We start from the raw sequence: 22,715 nt of genomic DNA, 5'->3' as shown, positions 1-22,715 counted from the left end.
GAATAGTTTTATACACTGTGATTTGACAAAAAACTGTTTTTCAACTTGAAGCGAGTGCTTTCACAGAGGAAAGAGGAACAGAGATTAAAAAAAAAAAACACCAAGTAGTTCAGCAAGTTAATAATAGTTTATACTATGCAAGTTTCCTCTTTAGTTTAGGAAGAACAAGTTTAGGTTTAAAATACTTGCATCTGTTTTGAGGTAGTCCTACATATATTTCACTTTTTATGGTGCTGTAATTAACCCTACATTGTAGCTTGAATGTGCTAATGGACCACTTTTCTAAGATACAATTGAGTGCTGGGATACACAACATATTACAAATGTTTAAAATAAAATTGTTTTTAAAATTCTCTTTATAACTTGTTGATCTCTGTTGTGCCCTGCAGCCTATATCTATTCATATAAAACTATATCTGCCTATTATTTTACTGTCTAAACTGCCAAGTTTAAAATTAGTTTTGAATCTTGGCTGTTGTATTTTAGTAAGGGCATTCTAGAGTCTGTTTTTAGACATGAATGGAATTCTTCAACTATTTGACATTTTATTGTAAGTTTAAATCAGGGTTACCATTCTTTGTTTAAGTAATCAGGCAATATTAGCATTATTGTAAAAAAATTTGTATTAATTGCAAGATTTGGCATAGAAAAGTGTGGTTTGAATGAAGAAGTAGGTTGTTGACTTGAGCCCTTAAAAAACCGAGCCTTCATAAAAATAAATAAATAAATAAATAAATAAAGTATATTAGTCTAGTTCTAATTTGTTTTTACTAAATTACATTAACTAAGTGTAGACATTGAATGATGTAGAGTACAATTCCCTGTAAAACAACCATAAAAGCTGGAAGGCGCAAGCTGCTAGGTGTATTCTGGCTATATAGAGGCCTAACTGCATCAATGATTCACTGATTGTTTACTGCATATCCTGTATGTACGGTAGCAGTTAGAGATTGTTTGTGCGTCTCAACAGAAGATGAAAATTAGGTCTAGTAGGCAATTCACCAAACTCAGCATGCCTTTTAAGCCTCTAATGTCAATACATTATTACCACAACTTAGTGTTAGTGGTAAAGTTTTGCAATCAAAAGTGTTTTGTTTAAAGTTTATCAACCTAAGTTTAGCATAATGTGGTTTCACATACATATTCTGACTTGTGATAATCAAATAAATTCTAGTTTTTAGTTAGCAGAGATGTTCAACTTTCATATCCCATTTCTTATCAGCAAGTTGCAATCGTTTGCTTTTCATTTTAACACTTGATCCTGCATTTCGTTTGGAGCTCCCAGGCTCATAATTGGGCAGGTCCCGGTATTTAAAAGGTTTCATTCCTGTTGCTAATTGTCTAATTTCAGCACTAGGCACTATTTGCAGGACCAGAGATTTCACAGTCACAATAAGACCACATTAGTAATCTGACAAATTCAATCAGATTTAAAAATAGAAACTGTAACGGTTTAGAATAGACAAACAAACTTATTTCCCCACCCCTAGTAATTAGAATTACCAGGACATTTTAGCAGACATGCCTGGACATGCAAAAGTATATAACCACAACTACCTGCAAGTAAGAAATGATGAAATAAAAAACCCAACAAAAAAAACATATTTTTGTTTAGATCCACGTCTGAATTGCATAACTTACAGAACTGTGAAACCCTGCCAAGCCATGTCACAAAACATTTTTCTGTTCAAAATAAATTGTTGTACTTAATTATATATGATAAACAAGCCAGTTGGAAATGGAAAAAGCAGTTGGTGGATAACATCTTGTGTTGTTTCTTAATACCTACAGCTGTAACAGTTGTGGTAAACAAAAAATTGTGAAAGAGTATTTGAAGACTTTCTATATATAATATATATAAATATATATATTATTATATATATATATATATATATATATATATATATATATATATATATATATATATATATAGAACTGGGAGGGGGAAAAAAACTTCTGTGTATTTGGTTTATTGGTGTGCTTTTGACAGCTATTTTTCAGTTCATTGAAAAGTGTACTGTCCATACATGACAAACTTGCATAAAGTAACAATATAGAGTGATGCCATATATATATACTACCCATATAATACGATATACAGTATGTGGTCTAGTTTATTTAAACTGTGGAACTAAGTGTAAATTCAAATGTCCCAGAAATTGGAAGTATTAATGATGGCTGTGTATACTATTGGGTTACTTATGTGATTTTGATCAGGGTTTTCCAAACTGTGGGAATAACGAAAAGCAACAATAAAGTACTATGAAGAAAAAATAAGATTCTGATGAAAAATAACACTTCAGATTAAGTTTACTTAGTGTTACAGTTTTAAAAATGGTTTTAATTTGGGCCGCAGTCCCTAATGCAACTGAACAGGGGCCTGGGGTAAAAAAGTTTGGATAATGAAACACTGAAATACAGTCTGCAGTACGTCAATCAAGCTTACCTTGAAAACCAGAAACAATTGGACCATGTTTAATTTTTTAAGTTCCTACGACCTTTGAGTCTGACAAATGTGCAAGTAAACTGGAGCGTTTCAGAATTTTTTTAAATAATGTGAATAGGTTTCAAGTTCCAAAGATTACTGAAAATGTAGGTCGAACATCCATGCATTTCTGTGGATTGTTAATGCTGTATTTGGATTTTGCCTGTTTTTTTTTTATTTATTTATTTATTTTTATTTTATTATTTTTTTCCCCAAACCGGTCTTGGTCGTAAGTAGTAGGATTTCAATATATTATATATTGTAGCAGTTGCATTATGCGCCCAATAAAATGTTTAATTTGAACCCTACAGAGACCAACACCTGCAGGAGATGTCAGAGTGATACAGGTACTCTTACATGTTATGGCATTGTAAAAGTTGTGGAGTACATCAGTAAAATACTATTACCATCATCGCTTTTAGCTACCATTCTTCTAAATGCAAATCATCATATATATAATTAGTATTTGTTTATTTTTTCTAAATATCTTAATGAAGTCAAATATGGGAAGGTGTTTATTAAAACACCAGTTGTGTGGATGTGAGAAATTCTATGCAAATAAATTGCATGTTTCTTCTATAGCACTTTTTTTTTAAACCCTAAAGGCAATTATATACGACACCCTATTAATAGATTTTGCATTTCCATCTTTACCCTGATGCATTTCAGATATCATAAGTGTACTTTGTTCAAATTTATCCAAGTCTGAAAGTAGTATTTCTCTGATGTTTGTTGTATTGCTTGTACTTATTTGTTAATGCATTTGTTTTGGGTATGTGAGAAAAATGTCGCAGTGTGATTTGGTTTTTGTACTCAAGTCATTCTTGCTGCTTTGGTGTGATGTACAGTAAGGTATTTAGTTTCAGCAGCAGAAAGCATTCTGTGATCTATTTAAAGCATTCTCTGCACAAGAAAGGAATCTGAAAAATGCAGCTAGTTTGTTAAAACTATGACAATTGTGGGTCTTAACTTTTAATTGTGTGGCTGAGCTTAATGTCAACAGTGATTAAATAGGCGCACATTTTGTAAAGAAATGCTCAGTTCCTTTCTTAAAAGAATATGCTGGTGTGCTGGTATATACCATTTAATATGATAACATTTTTATGTTTTGCATTGTTTATTTTAATTGGACAAGAAAATGGTATCAATGGATATAACAAGCTGCCCTTACAGGGCATAAAAGGTCACTTGCATGTATTTGCATATGACATTCAGCTACAATGATTTGCCTTTTGTTTGGTATAGATCATTATATCATAACCAGCTAATCTTTCTTTTTAGAGCTGATACCAAGCTAATGTGATTTTATTATTTTAAAAAAGAACTGCTAACAATGTTTTCCTAGGATTATTACTAATTGATTGTTTAACAAATAAATACATTTCCTAAGTGCTCTTCATTATGTCTTACACCACAGTCCTTTAGACAAACCAGGCTTGAAAACAAAACTATAGGTAAATTCCACATTTATTAAAAGTGCTTTATATTTTAGACAGAAAAATAGAAATACACAATTATAAGCAACATCCTTTTTGAAATCAATACATTATCTAATTGAGTCTAGTTGAGACTGATGTCGATGGCAGGGTGTTTTCTGTCTCTGAGCCAACCAATTAGGTGAGGTTTATTGCAGTAGTCTATGGGGCCATATGCTATTTTATTTACACAAATAGGTTTATAAAACAAAGATGTGAGAAGCAAGATATAAACATACACCTACATATACATAGCAACCAAATCAGCATTTCAGATTTTGCTAAGAGCAGGCTAAAGGACGATGTTGTTTTGTTTATATTGCTTTTTTTCAGTGGTAAGGTTCTGGGTGCTTTCTTTTTTATGTATATGTAAGGTGCAAACGTATCCAGAAGTTTCTGTGAAGAGCCATGATTTGTCTTTAGTTTGAAATTCATTGTTTTAAAAACAAATGAGCCTGATTTTGGCATTGTATCACATTTTTTCTAGCTAACATTTACCTACAGTTAAAAAAAGGGGAATTGGGAAGGTTTAAGTGGTTCATGTCTTACGCAGATTATAACAACAAAGAGGAACGTAATGCTGCAGTGCCTGTCATGGCATTTCCAGATCCCCCAGTATAATGTTATACTAATATATTTGTATCTGATAATAATACAAGTGACTTCTCATCCAAAATCCAAAAAGAACATCTTTATGACATTACCCAGCTAAGGAGCCTTTTGACTACAGCCTCCCATGTCATTAGTTCATCCATATTTTCACTCTTTAAAGTTTCACAGTTTGTTTGCTTATTACTGACCCTGCAACCTTAGTACATAGACAAAGACAACATGGTTTTACAAGTACCCTTTATTAGTTGAACTTTGAAATACCTGCTAACTGTAGGAAACTACCACTGTGTTGTACTTTAGTTTAATATACAGTACAGTACAGTTGCCAAGAAATAAAACAAAGCCACAAGCCTAACCTTTTCCTGTTTAGAAACTGCAACAGATACACTGCTGCTTCTGTTTACACTGCAGAAATCCATAAAAGGCGCGGTGTTGCCTGTCCTGTAGAGCCTCTAGAAATGTGTATTCAGACTTGATTTTAACCATAGCTGAGCCACATCCCAGCAATGTTGGTAGGGGGACATAGCCATAATGGACAGAGGTACCTCTCATTCCTGTTGAAAGAAAGGGAAAGTAGAAAGCATCATTAAAACATTACAGTAAGTTGAAATTTGAAGTGACTAAGAATTTTGGGAAGTTTACAGTTTGAAACTTGTACATCCTTTTGTAAATTATGGTGGTGTTAATGTGTGTCGTACGGGACGGTATTTTTTTCCCCCCCTGTATCTTCCTGTGACTGTTTTTAATGAATGTTACATGAACAGCAACTTGCAGCCACATGCCTGAAGACCTTGCTGACAACAAGGCACTGTTGCCTCAGTGAGTAATGCACTATTAATAAAATGCAACATTTTATTCTTATTTTTGTTTTGGCCAAGACTAAATGTCTTGGCTTTCATTAACTATAATGCTTGATAGTCCAGTGGAATGTGTACAAAAGTGTCCCACTCGCATTTGTTATGAGCAGGGATTGTAGCTTTCTGCAAAAAAAAAAAAAAAAAAAAAAACATTCTCTGATAAAAACAATAAAAATCTGTGTTCCACAATTAAAATAAAAGGCTAAAATTGGTACACTTTCAAATTCTAAGGAAGTTACAAGCTCACCAGTGCCACAAATCAGTAATATAAACAAACTTACAATTTTACTTTAAACATTACAAAAATGTTTGTGTTATAATAATAAACAAAAAATAATATTCATGTTAGTTTAGCTCTGAGTTAGTCTTTGTTATCTGGATGGCTATTGCCAGACTCATTGGCCCAATCTTAGGGGTGATTTTTATTGTTTTTGGCATCTTAAGCAGCATGTTTAGTAGTAACAACACAGTGGATACCAAAGTAAACTGCAGCTACGTTTCAGTATGAATGTGACAGTGCTCCTTGTTCAGCCTTGACCTCTGTAGACCAGAAGCAGTTTTACCGAAGTCTGTTTGTGTAAATTTAAAGCAAAATTGTCTGTGCTGATGATTATATGTGAGAAGTAAATTGATTTGGTTATCTAACAAACAAACAAAAAAAAACCTTGCATCTTTTTTGGCCAGCGCCAGGTGTAAGACAAAAAAATCTGTGAAAAGCAGAGAAAATCTGATTTTCCTAGGATCCCTGGTTATGAGGCAGTTTTAAGTTTCAGAGTTATTCATATATTATTTAGTCCTTCCTAATTTACCACACCACTAAAAAAGACAACCCCCCCCAAAAAAAAACACAGTACTTGAGTAATTACAATAAAACCACATTGTAGGGAGATGTAATAATAATTTTATGATGAAATATTTTTTGCCAGTTATAAGCTGTTTTCTAGCTGACAGTAGTCTACATTGAAATGAAAATGTTTGTATGTGGAAGGTTATAGATTGTACAGCACACATTATATATATAGGGCCTTGCACAGGATTACATTTAAGGGATGGGGGCAGTCGTTAAAAACAACAGCTCCTGGTATCTTGTACCATACTGCAGTAAGAGAATGTAACCTATTACTTGTAAATGACTGCTTGGAAAACATGATTATTTTAAGGCTTATGATTATTGTCAGTGATTAAAAGATCGGTGCAGGTTGCTGTGGTCACTAAAAGGGTTCAGCACTGTGATAATTGATCAAAACACCAATTTAGACATTGATAGGGATGCATTGCAACTCTGTCACAAAGAACCTTTAGCTGACAAGTTCAGTTAGTCATGCAAGTGCTATTAATGTACCTTTCTCGCCCTTTTCCCATTCTGTACGTGACATAAACACTGATTGGGGTGGGCTGGTCTGAGTGGTGACGTCAGTCTTGGAAGAAACACACAGCTGCTTGCACTGTTTAATAAACACACAGAAAATAAAAGGTTGAACAACACTTAACGAAACAATGCCGCGGTGGCCAAAACAAAATAGACAAAACAGACTGTGGACAAACACTAAACAAGTATCATGCTGGCCCTACAGCACAGTAGCAATAATTAATTATTTTATTAATTATTTCTACACTGTCTCACGTTCCTTCTCCCTGAACACCCAACCCAGAGTGAGTGATTTGTTCCTCTATATATACAGCTGTGCCGAGATTCAATTTCTAATTAATCATTCACTTGAATCTCAGCACATTAACTAAATTTGTGCAGTCCTGTGATCACATACTATACAAATTTTAATCTGCACGTGAAGTGATTGTGCCATCTTCGTCTCTAAATACAAATATACATTTTATAACACTAATGCTACATAACCCCACAATATATCCCGTGCACCAATACATATACACCAACACTAATACACCACACGCAACATATAAACATAAAATACACACAAGGGTGGGGCACACTGCCACAGTCCCACAGCCCACAACTGCTGCTTCTTCTACCGTAAGGCCCTAAGTGCATGTTGCTGTTCAGCTGCAAACACACAAATACTTCATTTGGCTGTAATTCATCATTCACTTGCAACAGGCGCAATGGCCATGTGGCCAGCAGGAGCCTCTTTTTAGCTGCTTGTACTCTGAAATGGCTCATATAATATAGCCAGTCAGTCTAGCAAAAAGGAGCCTAAGTACTGATTGACACAGTGCCGGTGTGGCCCTCGCTGCCCAGGGAAAGAGTGTGTGATCTGGGAATGGGTGGGAACTGCTTGTGCTTCTTCAGTGTGGAAAGGAAGGGACAAATGTACTGTACAGTTGTGTACTTTTTCAGCTTTCACCAGTGTCATAAAGTTGAATCTGTATATTAGTAAAACACTGTCAATCTTTGTCATAAAGGATCATATCATCCCTTTATCATAATTGTTAGGGCTATATCATCTGGATTGTAACATTAAAAGTAAAGCCCAATGCAATTCCAATGATTTGCTATAATGGAAGTAAAACTAATACTTGCATGCTTATTCTGTTCTAGAACATTCTTATGCTTATTCTCTTCTTGAATTTCAGTCTCAAACCAAATATATGGTTTCATTGCAAGCGACTTCTTTTTAACTAAAGCTGGTATTCACTGATCTTTCAAAAATGTACGTCTGGATTGCTTTGTGATGCATTTATACAAGGTTTAAGTTAGACAAGATTGGCAGAAAACCCAGTCTGGCTCCTGCTGTTCCATGGAAGACAATTTGAAGACTGTTTGCCAAGTAGTTAAGGCAGCGCTTTTACTCTAGGTAGCTCTTTTGAAAATGGGTGTTTCATTTTGTTCTCCATTTTCAGAGCGATAGGAGTGTAGAAGAGGCATTGTGTACATGTATCACATTTTATTTTTATTTGCTGTCAGCAGATGCAGGTTCGTGGTTTCACATGGCTTTTGCTGAAATGTTTTTATGATGGCAGGAATGAGAGTTCTTACTGCAGTGCTTCGCACATTTCTGCACAGGATTTAGTAAAGCTTTTATTTGAAATGTAAAGGTGATCCAATAACGACACCATGTCTTCCTTGACCCTGTCCACAGCCTTTGACCTCACCTGGTAATAACTGAACAACTTTGTATAATGATGACCTTTTGTACTGTATGCTAGACCTTTGTTCCCCTCCAAGTGTATAACTGCCATTAAAAAAAAAAACACTAGGGTTTTAAACAACTGATATCACACTAGCAGGGTTCTACTGAACTAAATAATGTTCCTAGGTTACATCTCTCCCCCACTGACTGCTGACGCTGTCGAACTAAAATAAAGACTTAACCGTGTAGTGAAAATTAGACTTGGCTCATCTCTGGTATAATCATAACTTTTTTTAACTTATGAGAAGGGCTTAACCTGGCAAAGCTTTATGAGTGTGCTGGACCAGCGCACATGTTCCCTGAAACAGACCAGGAAAGCCTGACAGTAATTTAAATTTTAACTTTGTGAAAGGTCTGCCAGAGCCCATATGTTGCTGTGGCTTGAAATTAATTCAGTACTTACATCATATTCCAGGGATTGAATGAATGCACCTCATCTTTTTTTTTTTTTTTTGGTTATGAATGCTTGACACAAAGAGGAATCTTTGCTGTACCATTCTCGTTGCACTCTTTAACATATTTAAGAGCATTTCTACAACTTTCTTTAGTAGTGCATCTGTCAATCAACTGTAACGTAAAAGTCTTGAAATGATTAGTTTACCATTGTTATACCTTTTGTAGCACTTTGTAGCCAGTTGATTTTTAGAGGTTTTAACTATAATAAAGGTTAAACCCACTTCATTGAAAGAAGTAGGAAATTAAGTGCCTGAGGTATTCTGTTCGCAAATGCTTGGGTGTGTTTGGTAAGTAAGGCTGAATTTAGATAGCAGGCAGAAATACTTTGCATGGCTTTTAAGGTGATTTAGGTAACCAGGGAAACATGTCTTTCATTTGGAATGTACTTTTAGCAGTGGGAGGGTAACACATTCACGGCTTTACAAAAAGGTGCTGTTCAGGGCTTCAGTTGGCAGGGGTGTTCTAAGGTTCCCTTAAAAATGACAGAAGCCAGAGCCTTCAAAGGTTTCTAACTACCAGCAGTTGTGGATTGTATTTCTGACTTTCTTATTTTGAACATGGCTCTGTACCATTTTGGAAAACAGTCCATAAGCTACTGCAACACATAACTTTAAGCAATTGACCATCACACAACCTTTTTGAGTTGCTGAGGTTTAATTTGCTTGCATTTTCAGGTGGGAGTTAAAATCTAAAACAGGCTGCATTTTATCTTTTCTACACTTTATATTAAAGTTTACATCGTACAGTACACGGTAAAACTTAAAAACTTACAAGCACGGTAAAAAGGAGTGTTTATATATATATATATATATATATATATATATATATATATATATATATATATATATATATATATATATATATCCTATATATATATATATATCTGCTGTGTGTAAATGCCAAAGATTGAGGGCTGGTTGGTATTTTTTTTATTTCACAGAAGACAGGTTAAAAAGCGGCTGTTCGGATAATAGAGGTGTTCTGATAACCAGGGGTCCAGATAATCAGTTTAACTGCACATACCTTAGCAGAAACTACAGCACACTATACCAAGCAAGACTTTTTTTTTTAGCTGCAAACCATAAAGAGCTTTTGCAAGAATATGTGAAGGAGTTGTTAATTGTAATTTACACCTGTTTTAAGACACATGTATGATAAAACACATGTAGCTTCTCACAACATACAGTATGTCGAACATAATCCCTAGGATCGTAAGCCCTTGAATGGACATTCTTGTTCTAACGATTCCAGATTCCAGTCTTAACACCTTTTAAAAAACATTCTGTAACATTAGATCAGTGTCTGTCAAAAGCGTAATAAGTAATAACAGCCAACTTGCTTCACAACTGTAGCTGGATAGCATGTAATAAATTTTAAAACTCTAATTGCTTTGCAATAGGAATAACCACTAATAGTTAGCATCAGGCTCTAAATATCCATATGGCTTATTTCTGTGCATGTACATGTCTCTTAGCTGTCAATCGTACCATGTCTTAGAATTCCGTGGGCATTAGTCTAAAGAAACAATAAGCTCATTTTACTCTAAGATAGTGGACTTTACACATGAAGTTGGAGGGTCATAGTTTTGGGATATATGTATTGCATATATTTTGTGTCTAACTACATCTCTTGGTGTTGTTCATTATGGCCATTACAGTGTGCACAAAATACATTGCAAGCTACTGTTGTTATCAAACTGACTAGGTAAGAGTTATGTTGTTCTTAAAAAATGCTCCACAGGAAATAGTGCTCTTCAAAGACCAAGGGCTGTATTTAAGGTTTATTGAAGCATTGTTAGAAGCATTCTAAATCGGTTATTTATGACATCCAGCGCTCTGGGGTAATTGTATTAGCCTTGTACCACCAATAAGGAACATATTTTGTTCAGTTGCATCCTGGATTGTTTTTATTGTTTTAACTGTAATTGAGCTGTCAGACACAATTTAATTTAGGAGTTCTAAAGCTTTATAGTCCTGTCACCACTTTTCCCAGAATGTTTGCCTTTTTGGTAGTATGCTACTCTGGTTTTTGCAAGCCAGTGTGATACACAGTTAAAGTGTTGCTTCTGCCAGGCGAGAGACTGGTATCCGTGGTTCATGGGAGAGCAGGTGCTCCTTAGAGAAGAGAGAAAAGCAGACCGGAGCCTTGGGTGTTTGCCATACCTGCTGGATTATAGCTAGCTAGGTCAGGATTGAGAGACATCAGATAAGTGCATGGCTGGTGACAGGCCTTTCTTCCAGTGGGAATCCTATCTAAATGGAATTAGGAGTTTAAAGAGTGCAATTAAAATTATTACATAATATGTTATACCATTCTCCTTTATTTAAAATTATGTGAGAGGGGGCTTCTGAGTGGCGTCCTATAGCCTGGGGGGTTGGGGAGGGATTAGGTCGGACAGGGTGTCCTTGGCTCACTGCGCACCAGCGACCTCTGTAGACTGGCCGGGCTCCTGCAGGCTTTCCTGTAAGCTGTCCAGAGCTGCGTTGTCCTCCGACGCTGTAGCTCTGGGTTGGCTGCATAGCGGGCCAGAGTGAAAAAAAGCAGTCGGCTGACGGCACACATTTCAGAGGACAGCGTAAGCTTGTCTTCGTCGATCCCGAGTCAGCGCAGGGGTGGTGGCGGTGAGCTGAGCTTAAAATACAATTGGATATTTCAAACTGGGAGACAAATGGGGTAAAATCAATTGGCGACTACTAAATCTTTATTTAAAAAAAAAAAAAAAACTGGTGTAAGACAGTTTCAGATCTGAACAAATATATTTTAGTATATTCTTTTTTTAATTAATCAATCTAAATCGTGGCATGCGCTAACTAAAATATACTGTCAAAAGGATGGACCACATACAGTAATGTCTCTGACACTACTGGGAAAAATAAAACTTGTCCTGGTTGCCCATAGGTAAACCAAAGCCATATTTGGAGAGTGATGGAGTGGATATGCAACCAAGAGAGGAAACAGAGTATGAAATATCCTATTCAGACACAGGCCATTGTATGGTGTCGTCTGGGAGTTTGGCGCCTTTGAAAAAGAACCAATGGATAATGTCTCGCATCTGAAAAGTGCTATGTGACTTGGGAATAAGGCTGGATGAATGAAGGATACATTTGTGTTGTAAAGCTTTGTAAAGAAATCATCCCACCCCCCACCCCCCACAGTATTAGAGAAACAGAGTCCTAAGATCTATCATTGCCCAGTTTAATAAGATTTAAGAATGCATTGAGAATAAACATTTATTGCATGAACCACTGTAAAGTTCCTGATGCGGTGTAAGAAGTCTGCCTAGCCATCTATTGAATTAGCTTCTGCAGCAGAAAAAACACAGTCCTGCTATTGTGGTCCTCCAGCAGCCCCTGGGGAGTTTTTAAATGGAGAAATTGCTAGGCCTGTTTGTCCTCTCACTTTGTAACCTGTTATACGAGAAGTACATTTAGAGTCTCTCCATAAATAAGATGCCAGCCCATTTAAACATGTTTTCTAACAAGAAGGTGTGAGTTAGTGAGGTGATAAGCTGTTACTAACGGTAGGGTCTAATAATTTCCATTTAAGTAGTTTGGTGATCCTGTTCTCCCTCTTCAGACCTTATCTGCTGTTGTTGGCACACTGTGAGTTCAGCTGCTAGGTTGGCAACGTTTTATTTACAGTTTGGGTGATTTGGCAATGTCTTGATCACTGAAGTGATGTGTGCTTTACAAGAGTGGATATAGAGTTTTATACTAAAACTTAAGTATACACTTCAAGTGGAATTGTATTTACTCATTCTTAGTGTAATGAGCGGGTAACTCCGTTCTTGATGTGAAGTTGGGGTACCAGGTCCATGTCTCTCTTTTTTTATTTATTTATTTTTTATTTAGAGCTTGCTACATAATGTAAATATTAATTCACACAGCTGTACATTCAGGTTCTACCATCTGTTTCTCTAAAAAGCCAAATGTATGATGTGACGTAAGGGAACATGTTTTACTAATTCAGACACTACTTTTGCTTTTAAACAACAACATATGAACACAAAAGACCTCAAGAGGATTAAGTCCCTTTGTATGTCATACTTTAGAGTTCTACGTATATCTTGATCACATTAGTCTGGGTTTGGTATTAATGAAAAATGGACCAGATATTGCAGAATTAAAACTCTATTTCCCTGGGATAAAACTCAAGTAGCATTATTAGCTGGAAAAGCAGCAAAGTGTGGCCAAACTTGAAGGAAATTATTCCTCGGAAGAATTTGAATGGAGACATAAAGTTATATCAAACAGCTGTATTGCTATATTTAACAATATTTAAAATAATAATTTTTAAAAAATTAGAGAGCAAGATAATTACTAGTTTTTCCGAAATATAACAAAAAAGAAATATATTAAAGAAAACGAAGTCCTGTTGTTTTGGCTTCAATAAAATATGAATGAATAAATGTTGCAGCTTCCGCATAGAAAATGAAAGTCATTATCAGGAAAGGAAATGTAGTTAGTCATTCTCAGCATCTCGCTGACATTCATCCAAAAGGCCCACTCTAGTAGTTAAAATATTACACTGCATTAAGGTCAAATGTACGGACTGATCGGTCATGAATTATACAGGGGTTATTACTGTCTGATCAATAAACTAGAGTAAAAAAAGACAGACATAGGCTGTCTGCAGCGTTGGACACCTGCCTTACCAACAAACAAAGCAGCTGCCTACTGTAGCTCTGTGTTGCTTTATTAAAACAGGAGAAGAAGAAAGACTACTAGCACCATCTGTAGCTGCCTTTTGTAGTTTCCTCCTCAACTTTATACATAGTCTGAACTTCACGTGCTCTGTATTTAAATGAGCAGAGCTGCTCTCAATACTATGTGCAGTGTGTATAGCTAGATACAGTACGATTGGATTGTTTTGTGCCATGTGCAGTGCTTTCCATGTACATATTCTGTCATCTTCCCTGCATCCACCCTCCACCATCCGACTATGTTTTATGTTTAAATAAACTTTTAAAAGCTGTTTTTTCATGTTAGATAGGAGAGAAGGCTTCATAAATTCTACTGATATGTATGAGCAGTGTAATGTATTTGTAACATATGTAATTTTGTTTTTGTACATACTTATTTGAGATATCACAACATCAATTTACTAACACTGACGTTGAAACAAACCCCAAACTTCAGTTTGAGCTCTAATGCAGTGTTGTGCAAACTTTCTAAATGCCGCCCCCCCCATCCCTTTTTGTCATGCATTTTGTTGCCCCCTCCCATATTAAAACGTTTGACCTTAACTTTACATTTTAACAGTTGTTGTTTTTTTCCCCCCTAATTTCATGTAAATTTCGTATTCTTTCCTTAATCACAAAAAGTCCAAATTTAGCTAAATACATACACGTATCACAAATTCAATCATTATATATATATATATATATATATATATATATATATATATATATATATATATTATCCACTTAGCGAGTGAACATTTAGCTAACATGTTAAACCTGGGTTTCTAATCAGTTAATAAGTATTTTGTTTACACTTGCCAAGTCAACATTTTGCTAACATTTCTAACAAATAAGTCAGTAAAACAAATACATGTAACTTAAATCTTTTTTTTTTTTTTTTTTTTTACTTTTACCTGACAGATAAATCTTAAAAATATTATCGTTCAGCAATTAATTCTTGGGTTTTAACAAAATAAAGTATGCAAACCGGGAGCGAAGAGAACGACACGAATACAGCTCGAGTACAAAAAAAAATATGTAGTCATGAAAAGAAAAGGCTGTAGTCTCACTTAGCTCTTTTTGTGGAGACAAAATAAAACACAAAAGAGCACGGGTACTCCACACACTAAAAAAAGGAAACAGTTCGGGGAATACCACCGGCTTGTTAAACAGCTAGTGTGATTATTATTATTATTGGTCAACATTATTACAACAAAGAAGTTTCATTTTACAGAAATACGAAACCAGTGTTTGGTGCTCCTCGTCACTTTGACTAAAATTAAGGTGAAATAAAGAGAGATAGACATACCATCAATTTCCAATTGTTCTGCTATTTCTTGACATGTGGCGGCCTTCTTTTTATTGTCTTTATTACCACGGATACTGTCATCACAAAAAAACATTTTATTTTTCGACTTTAATAATTAAATTCTCATTGATGTCGACCTTTATTTTTTTCCCCTGCGGTAATCTCTGCGTGAGCGAGACACTGACAGTCTGACAGCCACTACCTTTGACCTGATTTCTGATTGGTCCATTACGACGCGAACGCTTGTAGCGAAATTCAAATGTATTTCTATATTTGCTCGCTTCGCTTGCGTTGTGCATTACTCCATTTAAGTCAATAGTTTTAATTATATATTTAGTATTTAGCTAAAGCTGGACGTTTTGTTGTTAAATCTTGGATAAAAAATAGGCGATTGACGTTAAATCCTGGACAAAATGGCTGTTAAAACATTAGTGTTTCTTTTTACACTTGTCGCCACTGTTCACTGCACTTTCACTGACACGCTCGCCAATTAAAACATAATTTCTCTGGTCTCTGGTTCTACAAGTACTAAAGTGATCGTAAACAGCTCATTTGAAAGGCAAGAACTTGGCCTAATTAGCTGTCATTTATGTGTTTATTTAAAATGTGTGTGTGTATATGTTTATATATATATATGTGTATATATATATATATATATATATATATATATATATATATGTATATATGTATGTATGTATATATATATATATATATATATATATATATATATGTATGTATGTATGTATGTATGTATATGTATATTATGTATGTATATATATATATATATATATATATATATATATATATATATATATATATATATATATATATATATATATATATATATAGTCTCGCCCGCCTTAGTGATTCTTCACGCCCCGCCTTCCCAATTTGCGCACCACTGCTCTAATATATGAATTGGCATCTGATCCAAAGTCAGTGAACGTTTTAGACATTCCTCTTGTATGCTGAAATTGTATACAATCTGAAGAAAAAACATTAGCCGTAATGATTATGGGCTTGGAGTACTGGAAAAACACAACACTGTGTATTGCATTGCATGTATGCACACAGTAGAACCTGGTGTTCAAGACTAGAACAACACTTAGGATGACTGCTTCCATTTCACAGCGCTGTAATTGCTCTGGGCCAGGGAAAGCTTAAGCAGCCGCAGTTATTTTGACATGGCTGAGTGTGAGCTGCTGCTGCTGCAGCTAGTTGTCAAAACACTTTGTTTCTCCCTCTTAGAACTCAAGTGCTGGTCTGTACATCACAACAAAGAGTCCCTGCCCTTAGTGGTGATAATATCTACACAGGCTTTTTTTTTTTCTTTTTTTTTTTTTTTTTTCAAAAAAAAGGGAAATGATCTTTTGTAGCTATCACATTACTGATGATGTTCTGTAGATGAAAAGCACATGATTTGATCAAATGGTTTTTGACAGGTTGGTTACCTAACAGAGAAGCAGGTTTGGTCGTATCACAGGCGAGTTGAATTTTGATGTTGCAGTGAACCCTTATGGTGGATAATAGAAGTGACAGCTGTGTGATTTTTTTTTTTTTTTTTTTTTTTTTTATTGCTGCATTCTGTGAAATAAGAAAAAAGTACTACTTTATTTGTAATATATCTGGTTTTTAAATTAATAGCATTGCTTCAATGTATATCGTTTTCTTTTTAATTAAATGCCAGTGTTTTAGATAATGCCTGCAGTATTTTGGTGTGCACATTTGTATTTGAAGTAGGGATATTTTTTCTTATCTTAAAATATATCTAATATATTTAAAATACAACACCCATATTAATCTTATGGAACTGGGAAAATGAATAACCAGACTGCTAAAGTATTTGATTCTTGGAGAAAAGCTCTTCAAAACATCTGCGATTTAATTGTTTTTGGTTCCACATTTGTGCCAAGAGAAAAAGCACTTGCATTCCTGAAGACATTAGAACAGAGTAGTAATGGAGAGTGCTGTGTGCCATGTTCAGTGATTTAAGGCAAGTTTGGCTAAGCTGTTTATCAGACATTTTTGCCTTCCGTCATTTGCTACTAAGTGCTGATGAGTATTTTGTTTGGCCCTTCACAGCCCTCCTGTCATCGTGGTGCGAGGAATTGGGGCGGCTATTGCTTCTCCGTCACCAGAAGAACCGCCAGAGCGAACCTCCAGGGAAAATACCCATGCAGCCGCCCATGAACTCTATGAACTCTATGAACTCTATGAACTCCATGGGCTCCATGAAGCCCACACTCTCGCACGGGTCAGTGCCAAAATAACTCCTCTTTTAACTACTGTTAAGATGCGCCTTATCAATTTTTTTTCTATGTAATCAATGGACAGTTTTCCTTTACAATGGTACAATATTTTAAGTGTATACATTCTCAGCACTAAATAATTATAGGTAATATATTTAATCTCCATTCTGGTTTTGCATAATTAGTGCATCATTGTGACACAGCATCCAGTTCTGTTTATTTCTCCCCCCCCCCCCCATCTGAATATTATTATTTTCAAAGATAAATGTACTTGCTTGGTTGAATGATGTGTTTGTGTTCATGTCTATTAATGCAATGTATATATTATATAACAATTACTAGTTTCTGTATTTCTTAGCTATGGGTCATTTACTGTTAAACGTTGGATTCATTGTGCTGAATATCACTTTTTAAGATTTGCCTGTGATATTAAATACCATGGTTTTGACAGTGGGATTTACAAGAAACGCATACAGTGCTGTATTTATATTGTTATTTTCTATTTAAATTGCTTTACTAACCCATGTATTTTAGAGCTGTCTTAAAATTGATGTTATTTAGAATATATATGTCAACAGCATTGCCAAACAAGCAGCTGCCAAAGAACCTGTAAGATAAATTGTAGATTCCCTCTTTAGAGATATGTATATGCATACTGTATTATTAATTTGATGTAAAGGGAGCTCAGTGTTCAGAAGACCATGCTTGTTTTTTATTTAATATACTTTTTCTGATTTCTGCAGTGATGGGTCATTTTCTTATGACTCAGTTCCTTGGCAACAAAATACTAATCAGCCCCCAGGTTCATTGTCTGTGGTTACAACGGTTTGGGGTGTAACCAACACTTCCCAAAGCCAGGTGAGTGTTTGTAAATATAAAATGGAAAATGTTAAGCACCGTGTTAAATACACGTTCAGGTGTTTTTCTATATTCGCATTCTTTTTCCCATCATGCTCTGTTTCTGCTTTATTCTTGTATTTTTTCTTCTTGGGTAACAGTTTATTCTTTTGGCTTCCAAACAGGTTCTGGGAAATCCAATGGCAAATACTAACAATCCCATGAACCCTGGTGGTAATCCCATGGCATCTGGGATGTCCACCAACAATCCTGGCATGAACTCGCCTCAGTTCCCTGGTCAGCAGCAACAGTTCTCAGCCAAGACTGGCTCCAATCAACAGTACATGCAGCAGGGCATGTATGGACGGCCTAGTTACCCAGGAGGGGGAAGCTTTGGAGGGAGGTAAGATATCTGAACTGTAGTAAAGGGCAACAGAAGATGATTGTATGTGCTGGAGAGGAACTTTAATTATAACATAGGCTTCACCAAAAAAAAAAATAAACATCATATTTAAAAATAGTGTGTAGTATTGTCAGTGAAATTAGGAGTAACCAATACAATTAGGATGAAAGACTGTATAGGTTAGGACCCAGTGGAAGCAATACAAACTATTTCTGGCTATAGTATTGAACTGTGCTGTTGAGCCCAACTGTTGGTGTCTGTTGTAATGAGTTGTTTCCCTGATATTTTTCAGTTATCCAGGTGGTCCCAATACCCCAGGCGGTATGGGTATTCCCCAACACACGCGGCCTCCAAATGATTTCACCCAGCCTGCCGCTGCCGCTGCCGCAGCTGCAGTTGCTGCTGCTGCTGCCACGGCAACAGCCACGGCCACGGCCACTGTGGCAGCACTCCAGGAAACACAGAACAAGGACATGAACCAGTATGGATCGGTAAGAAAGGCTCTAGAGACACCCAGAAAACATTAGGGTTTTGATTGTGGGTTTTAATAGCTTATGAGTATTGTGTGCCACGTGTATTGAAGAAAAGTCACAATAAAAAGAGAAGTCTCCATAATATTTAGTATCGCATGATCTGGCTGGGACTGTGGTTGGAGCACTGGTCAGCTTGCTCACAGCTAGTGCCTGTTTCTGCCTGCTCCTGGGTCACAACTGTGAGCTCATTTAACAGTGTGGGGCGGCTGGCTCCAGATGTTGTTCTTTCTGTCTTTAAGGCAACTGCTTTCCTCCTTGTGAGTGGGCCTCTGCCATGTGCACTCCGTACAGTAACCTGAGCTCTTGCATTCCAACACTACTTTAGAGTTTTGCGACATTAAGACAGCCATTTTACAAAGTATGGGTTGTTTTTCCATGCACATGTTTGCAGAAACCACTGCGTCATCAGAGGAATTGTTTACAATTGAAACTGCTCTGACTTGTTTGCTATGCATGGGATATAAACTGCAGCATTCATTAGTCACTTTTCCTTTGACTTGCTACATGACTGCAGTTATAACATTATGCAAAACAGTAGTAGCTTAATATAATCTCCCATAATGTAAAAAATAATAATTGCAGCTGACCCACATACCTGGTTTGTGTGTTATAGAGATCTGCAAAATATGTATATTATTCTTAGATAATTCCCTTTTGAGACAGTTGTAATATTCACAGCCTATAGAATTGAGACAATCTATTATTTTCTCCTCAGGTGTGTTCTTCTTTCCAGATGGGGCCAACCCAGACCTATAACAACCAGTATATGAACCAGCCTGGTCCTCGCGGGCCCCCTTCCATGCCAGGCCTAATGAACACTGCTAGTATGGGGGCGGGGATGACGGCTTCCAACATGAGCGGCCCACCCATGGGCATGAACCAGCCAAGGCCTCCAGGAATGAACCCCTTCGGAAACCACAGCCAGAGAATGCCTCAGCAGGGCTATCCAGGTCCAAGGCCCCAGTCAATGCCTATGCCAGGGATGAAGAGGCCTTACCCAGGAGAGGTGAGAACTAAATTATTATCATTGAAGTGTAGTTAATTGACATGTTTAAGCTTTATTTGTTGGCATTTCACAATTGTTAAAACCACAAATGTATATTCAAAATATTAATTTTTACTTTGCCTTTGAACTAATTTGTTGTTTTTATAATATAGCCAAACTATGGCAGCCAGCAGTATGGACCAAATAGTCAGTTTCAAAACCAGCCTGGCCAATATCCAACTCCCAACCCTACAAGACCCTTGCCGTCCCCCAACTACCCTGGCCAGAGGATGCCAGGCCAACAGAGTACAGGCCAGTACCCTCCACCCAGTGTCAGCATGGGCCAGTATTACAAGGTGTGTTTCCGTACTGCATTAATCAATGATTATAGCTACAAAAGCAATTTCCATAATTAGATCTCTATTTAACCTGCGTCATCTCCTCTCCTTTTAGCAAGAACCATTTAACGGTCAGAGCAACAATTTTTCTGGGAGTGGATACACATACAGTCAAGGAAGTCTAAATGGGGTATGTCTATAAACGGCTCTGTTTTAAGCAGGATAATTGCTGGAATTGTGTTTGATTTCCTGAACCAAATCTCTATCTGAAAAGGTGAACAAGATCTTTTTCAATAGTAAAATGTCAAGATTGTATGCAAAGCTACCTAAAAACAATTATATTACTGATAGTTCCAGTCTGCACAGCACCATATTTATTCTTGATGTATTTCACATGTTTTTCTCTCTCATCTTTAGCCTCCAAGGCCTGCAGCAAACTATCCACACTCTCCTGTTCCCGGAAACCCTACACCACCTATGACACCGGGAAGCAATATTCCACCGTATCTGTCACCTAATCAGGATGTCAAACCACCATTCCCACCAGACATCAAACCAAATATCAATGCCCTCCCCCCACCTCCGAGTAAGTGCTGTGGCATTTACATTATGACGTCCCTTTTTTCACTAGTGATCACACTATATTAAGTATCTAATACAAGGGGGCATTTGCATACAGCTTTTCATAATCTGATAGCTTTCTTTTTATTTAAACACATTATATTAACACCACATTATGTAATATTTCACTGCACTTTTCATTAAAAACAATGAATATAAATGAAGTGAAAACGGGGAAGACGTTTCTAATGAAGACCCTGCACATGATAACCTCTGGTGCACCTCAGTATTTAATTTAAAAAAAAAAAAAAAAAAAAGAAAAAAAAACATTATTATCGCACCACAGATGCAAAAGGGAAAGTTCACGCTTTCTCTCCCTCTTCGATCCCAGCCAACCCCAACGATGAACTGCGGCTGACGTTCCCCGTGAGGGACGGTGTTGTATTGGAGCCGTTCCGATTGGAACACAACCTGGCAGTCAGCAATCACGTCTTCCATCTACGGCCATCTGTCCACCAGACTCTCATGTGGAGGTAGGCTGTCGAAATGAGTTTGTTTTATACGTTTACTAGTGTGTTTATTTATTGACATGCTTTACTTTCTTTGATACATTTTAATTAGCGCTGTTACTCGTTATTTTACTTCATTTTTGTGTGTCGGCATTTTAAGAACTAAACATTAGAAGGAGCAGTTGATTGATATGTGCAGAGAACAAAATAAGGTTTAGCAGTTAAACCCATGACAAATGTAGGCAGCTTTTAAAGCAAACAGTTGCAGGCGACCATTTTCAGTATTCCCCCTCACGTTGCTTGAACAGTTGCCAGAAAACATTGCTGAAAGTTGGCAGGTATTCAATGGCCTTTAAACAAGGCAGGGTTAATTTTACAACCCTTGTGTGCTTGATGTTGTGCTAATACCATTATTATAAAATGTTGGCTGTAACATATTGCTAGTGTGCATGTTTTCAAGTATAAGCAGTGCGTCTGCTTTATATTTCAGGTCTGACTTAGAGCTTCAGTTCAAGTGTTACCACCATGAAGACAGGCAGATGAACACAAACTGGCCAGCATCGGTGCAGGTCAGCGTAAATGCCACGCCACTCACAATCGAGCGGGGCGACAACAAGACTTCCCACAAGCCTCTGCACCTAAAACATGTCTGTCAGCCAGGAAGAAACACAATTCAGATCACAGTCACGGCCTGCTGTTGTGTAAGTATAGCAAAGTCATATTAACCAAATAATCTAAGCTTTGTTACTATATAGACATGAAAGTAATAACTGGCACTGTGTGTGCCAGAGAGTAGCTAAATAGTTATTGTTTGCATTGCCAAGTAATGGCAAATAATCTATGTATGATACAATGCCATTTGAAGTGGTCGTTTAAAGACTTTTTTTGTGTTTCTCACTTTCAGTACTGGTTAACTATATAAAAAAAAAGACATAAGGTAGTTTCTTAGTTTCTGTGTCTGGTATGGAAATAAGTAATACTGTACATTCATCAGGCATACCAGAGACTAGGGAAAAAGGAAGAACGTTTTTCAGAAGAAAATTAGTTGGCTATTAGAGTAAAAAAGAATTGCCTTGCAAGCATGTTTTCTGCATGATCATGTGTAAAATGCGTGTGTGCTTGTCCCCTTTCTCTTGTAGTCACACTTGTTCGTACTGCAGCTGGTACACAGGCCCTCTGTCCGATCGGTTCTTCAAGGCTTGCTGAAGAAGCGTCTTCTCCCGGCTGAGCACTGCATCACGAAAAGTAAGCGAGCAATCTATTAATGAAAAGAAAAATGAAATACACCAATGGCATTTTGCAAATTAATGTAGTTAAT

At 36.5% G+C, this 22,715-nt stretch overlaps 1 protein-coding gene across 10 annotated transcripts in view; it reads left to right on the top strand.

The window, feature by feature from the left end:
• The window catches only part of LOC121326197 (zinc finger MIZ domain-containing protein 1-like), a 147,533-nt gene that overhangs the window by 118,434 nt on the left and 6,384 nt on the right, over nucleotides 1–22,715 (top strand). For 5 of the 10 annotated variants that reach the window (XM_041269397.1, XM_041269399.1, XM_041269396.1 and 2 more), the window contains 12 exons: nucleotides 2,797–2,832; nucleotides 17,065–17,236; nucleotides 17,975–18,089; nucleotides 18,254–18,471; nucleotides 18,764–18,962; nucleotides 19,720–20,010; nucleotides 20,163–20,345; nucleotides 20,443–20,517; nucleotides 20,745–20,913; nucleotides 21,235–21,421; nucleotides 21,888–22,098; nucleotides 22,537–22,642. In XM_041269397.1, coding sequence (XP_041125331.1) covers nucleotides 2,797–2,832; nucleotides 17,065–17,236; nucleotides 17,975–18,089; nucleotides 18,254–18,471; nucleotides 18,764–18,962; nucleotides 19,720–20,010; nucleotides 20,163–20,345; nucleotides 20,443–20,517; nucleotides 20,745–20,913; nucleotides 21,235–21,421; nucleotides 21,888–22,098; nucleotides 22,537–22,642 — 1,962 coding nt within the window. Of the gene's footprint in view, nucleotides 1–2,796; nucleotides 2,833–5,118; nucleotides 5,172–17,064; nucleotides 17,237–17,974; nucleotides 18,090–18,253; nucleotides 18,472–18,763; nucleotides 18,963–19,719; nucleotides 20,011–20,162; nucleotides 20,346–20,442; nucleotides 20,518–20,744; nucleotides 20,914–21,234; nucleotides 21,422–21,887; nucleotides 22,099–22,536; nucleotides 22,643–22,715 lie in introns of those variants that run through there. The other 5 variants (XM_041269400.1, XM_041269404.1, XM_041269401.1 and 2 more) reach the window with 4 other exon arrangements.

The sequence above is a fragment of the Polyodon spathula genome, chromosome 13, assembly GCF_017654505.1.
Source record: "Polyodon spathula isolate WHYD16114869_AA chromosome 13, ASM1765450v1, whole genome shotgun sequence".
Classification (NCBI taxonomy): Eukaryota; Metazoa; Chordata; class Actinopteri; order Acipenseriformes; family Polyodontidae; genus Polyodon; species Polyodon spathula.
Note: the sequence above shows the minus strand (reverse complement) of the source record. Positions and strands in the feature narration are given on the sequence as shown.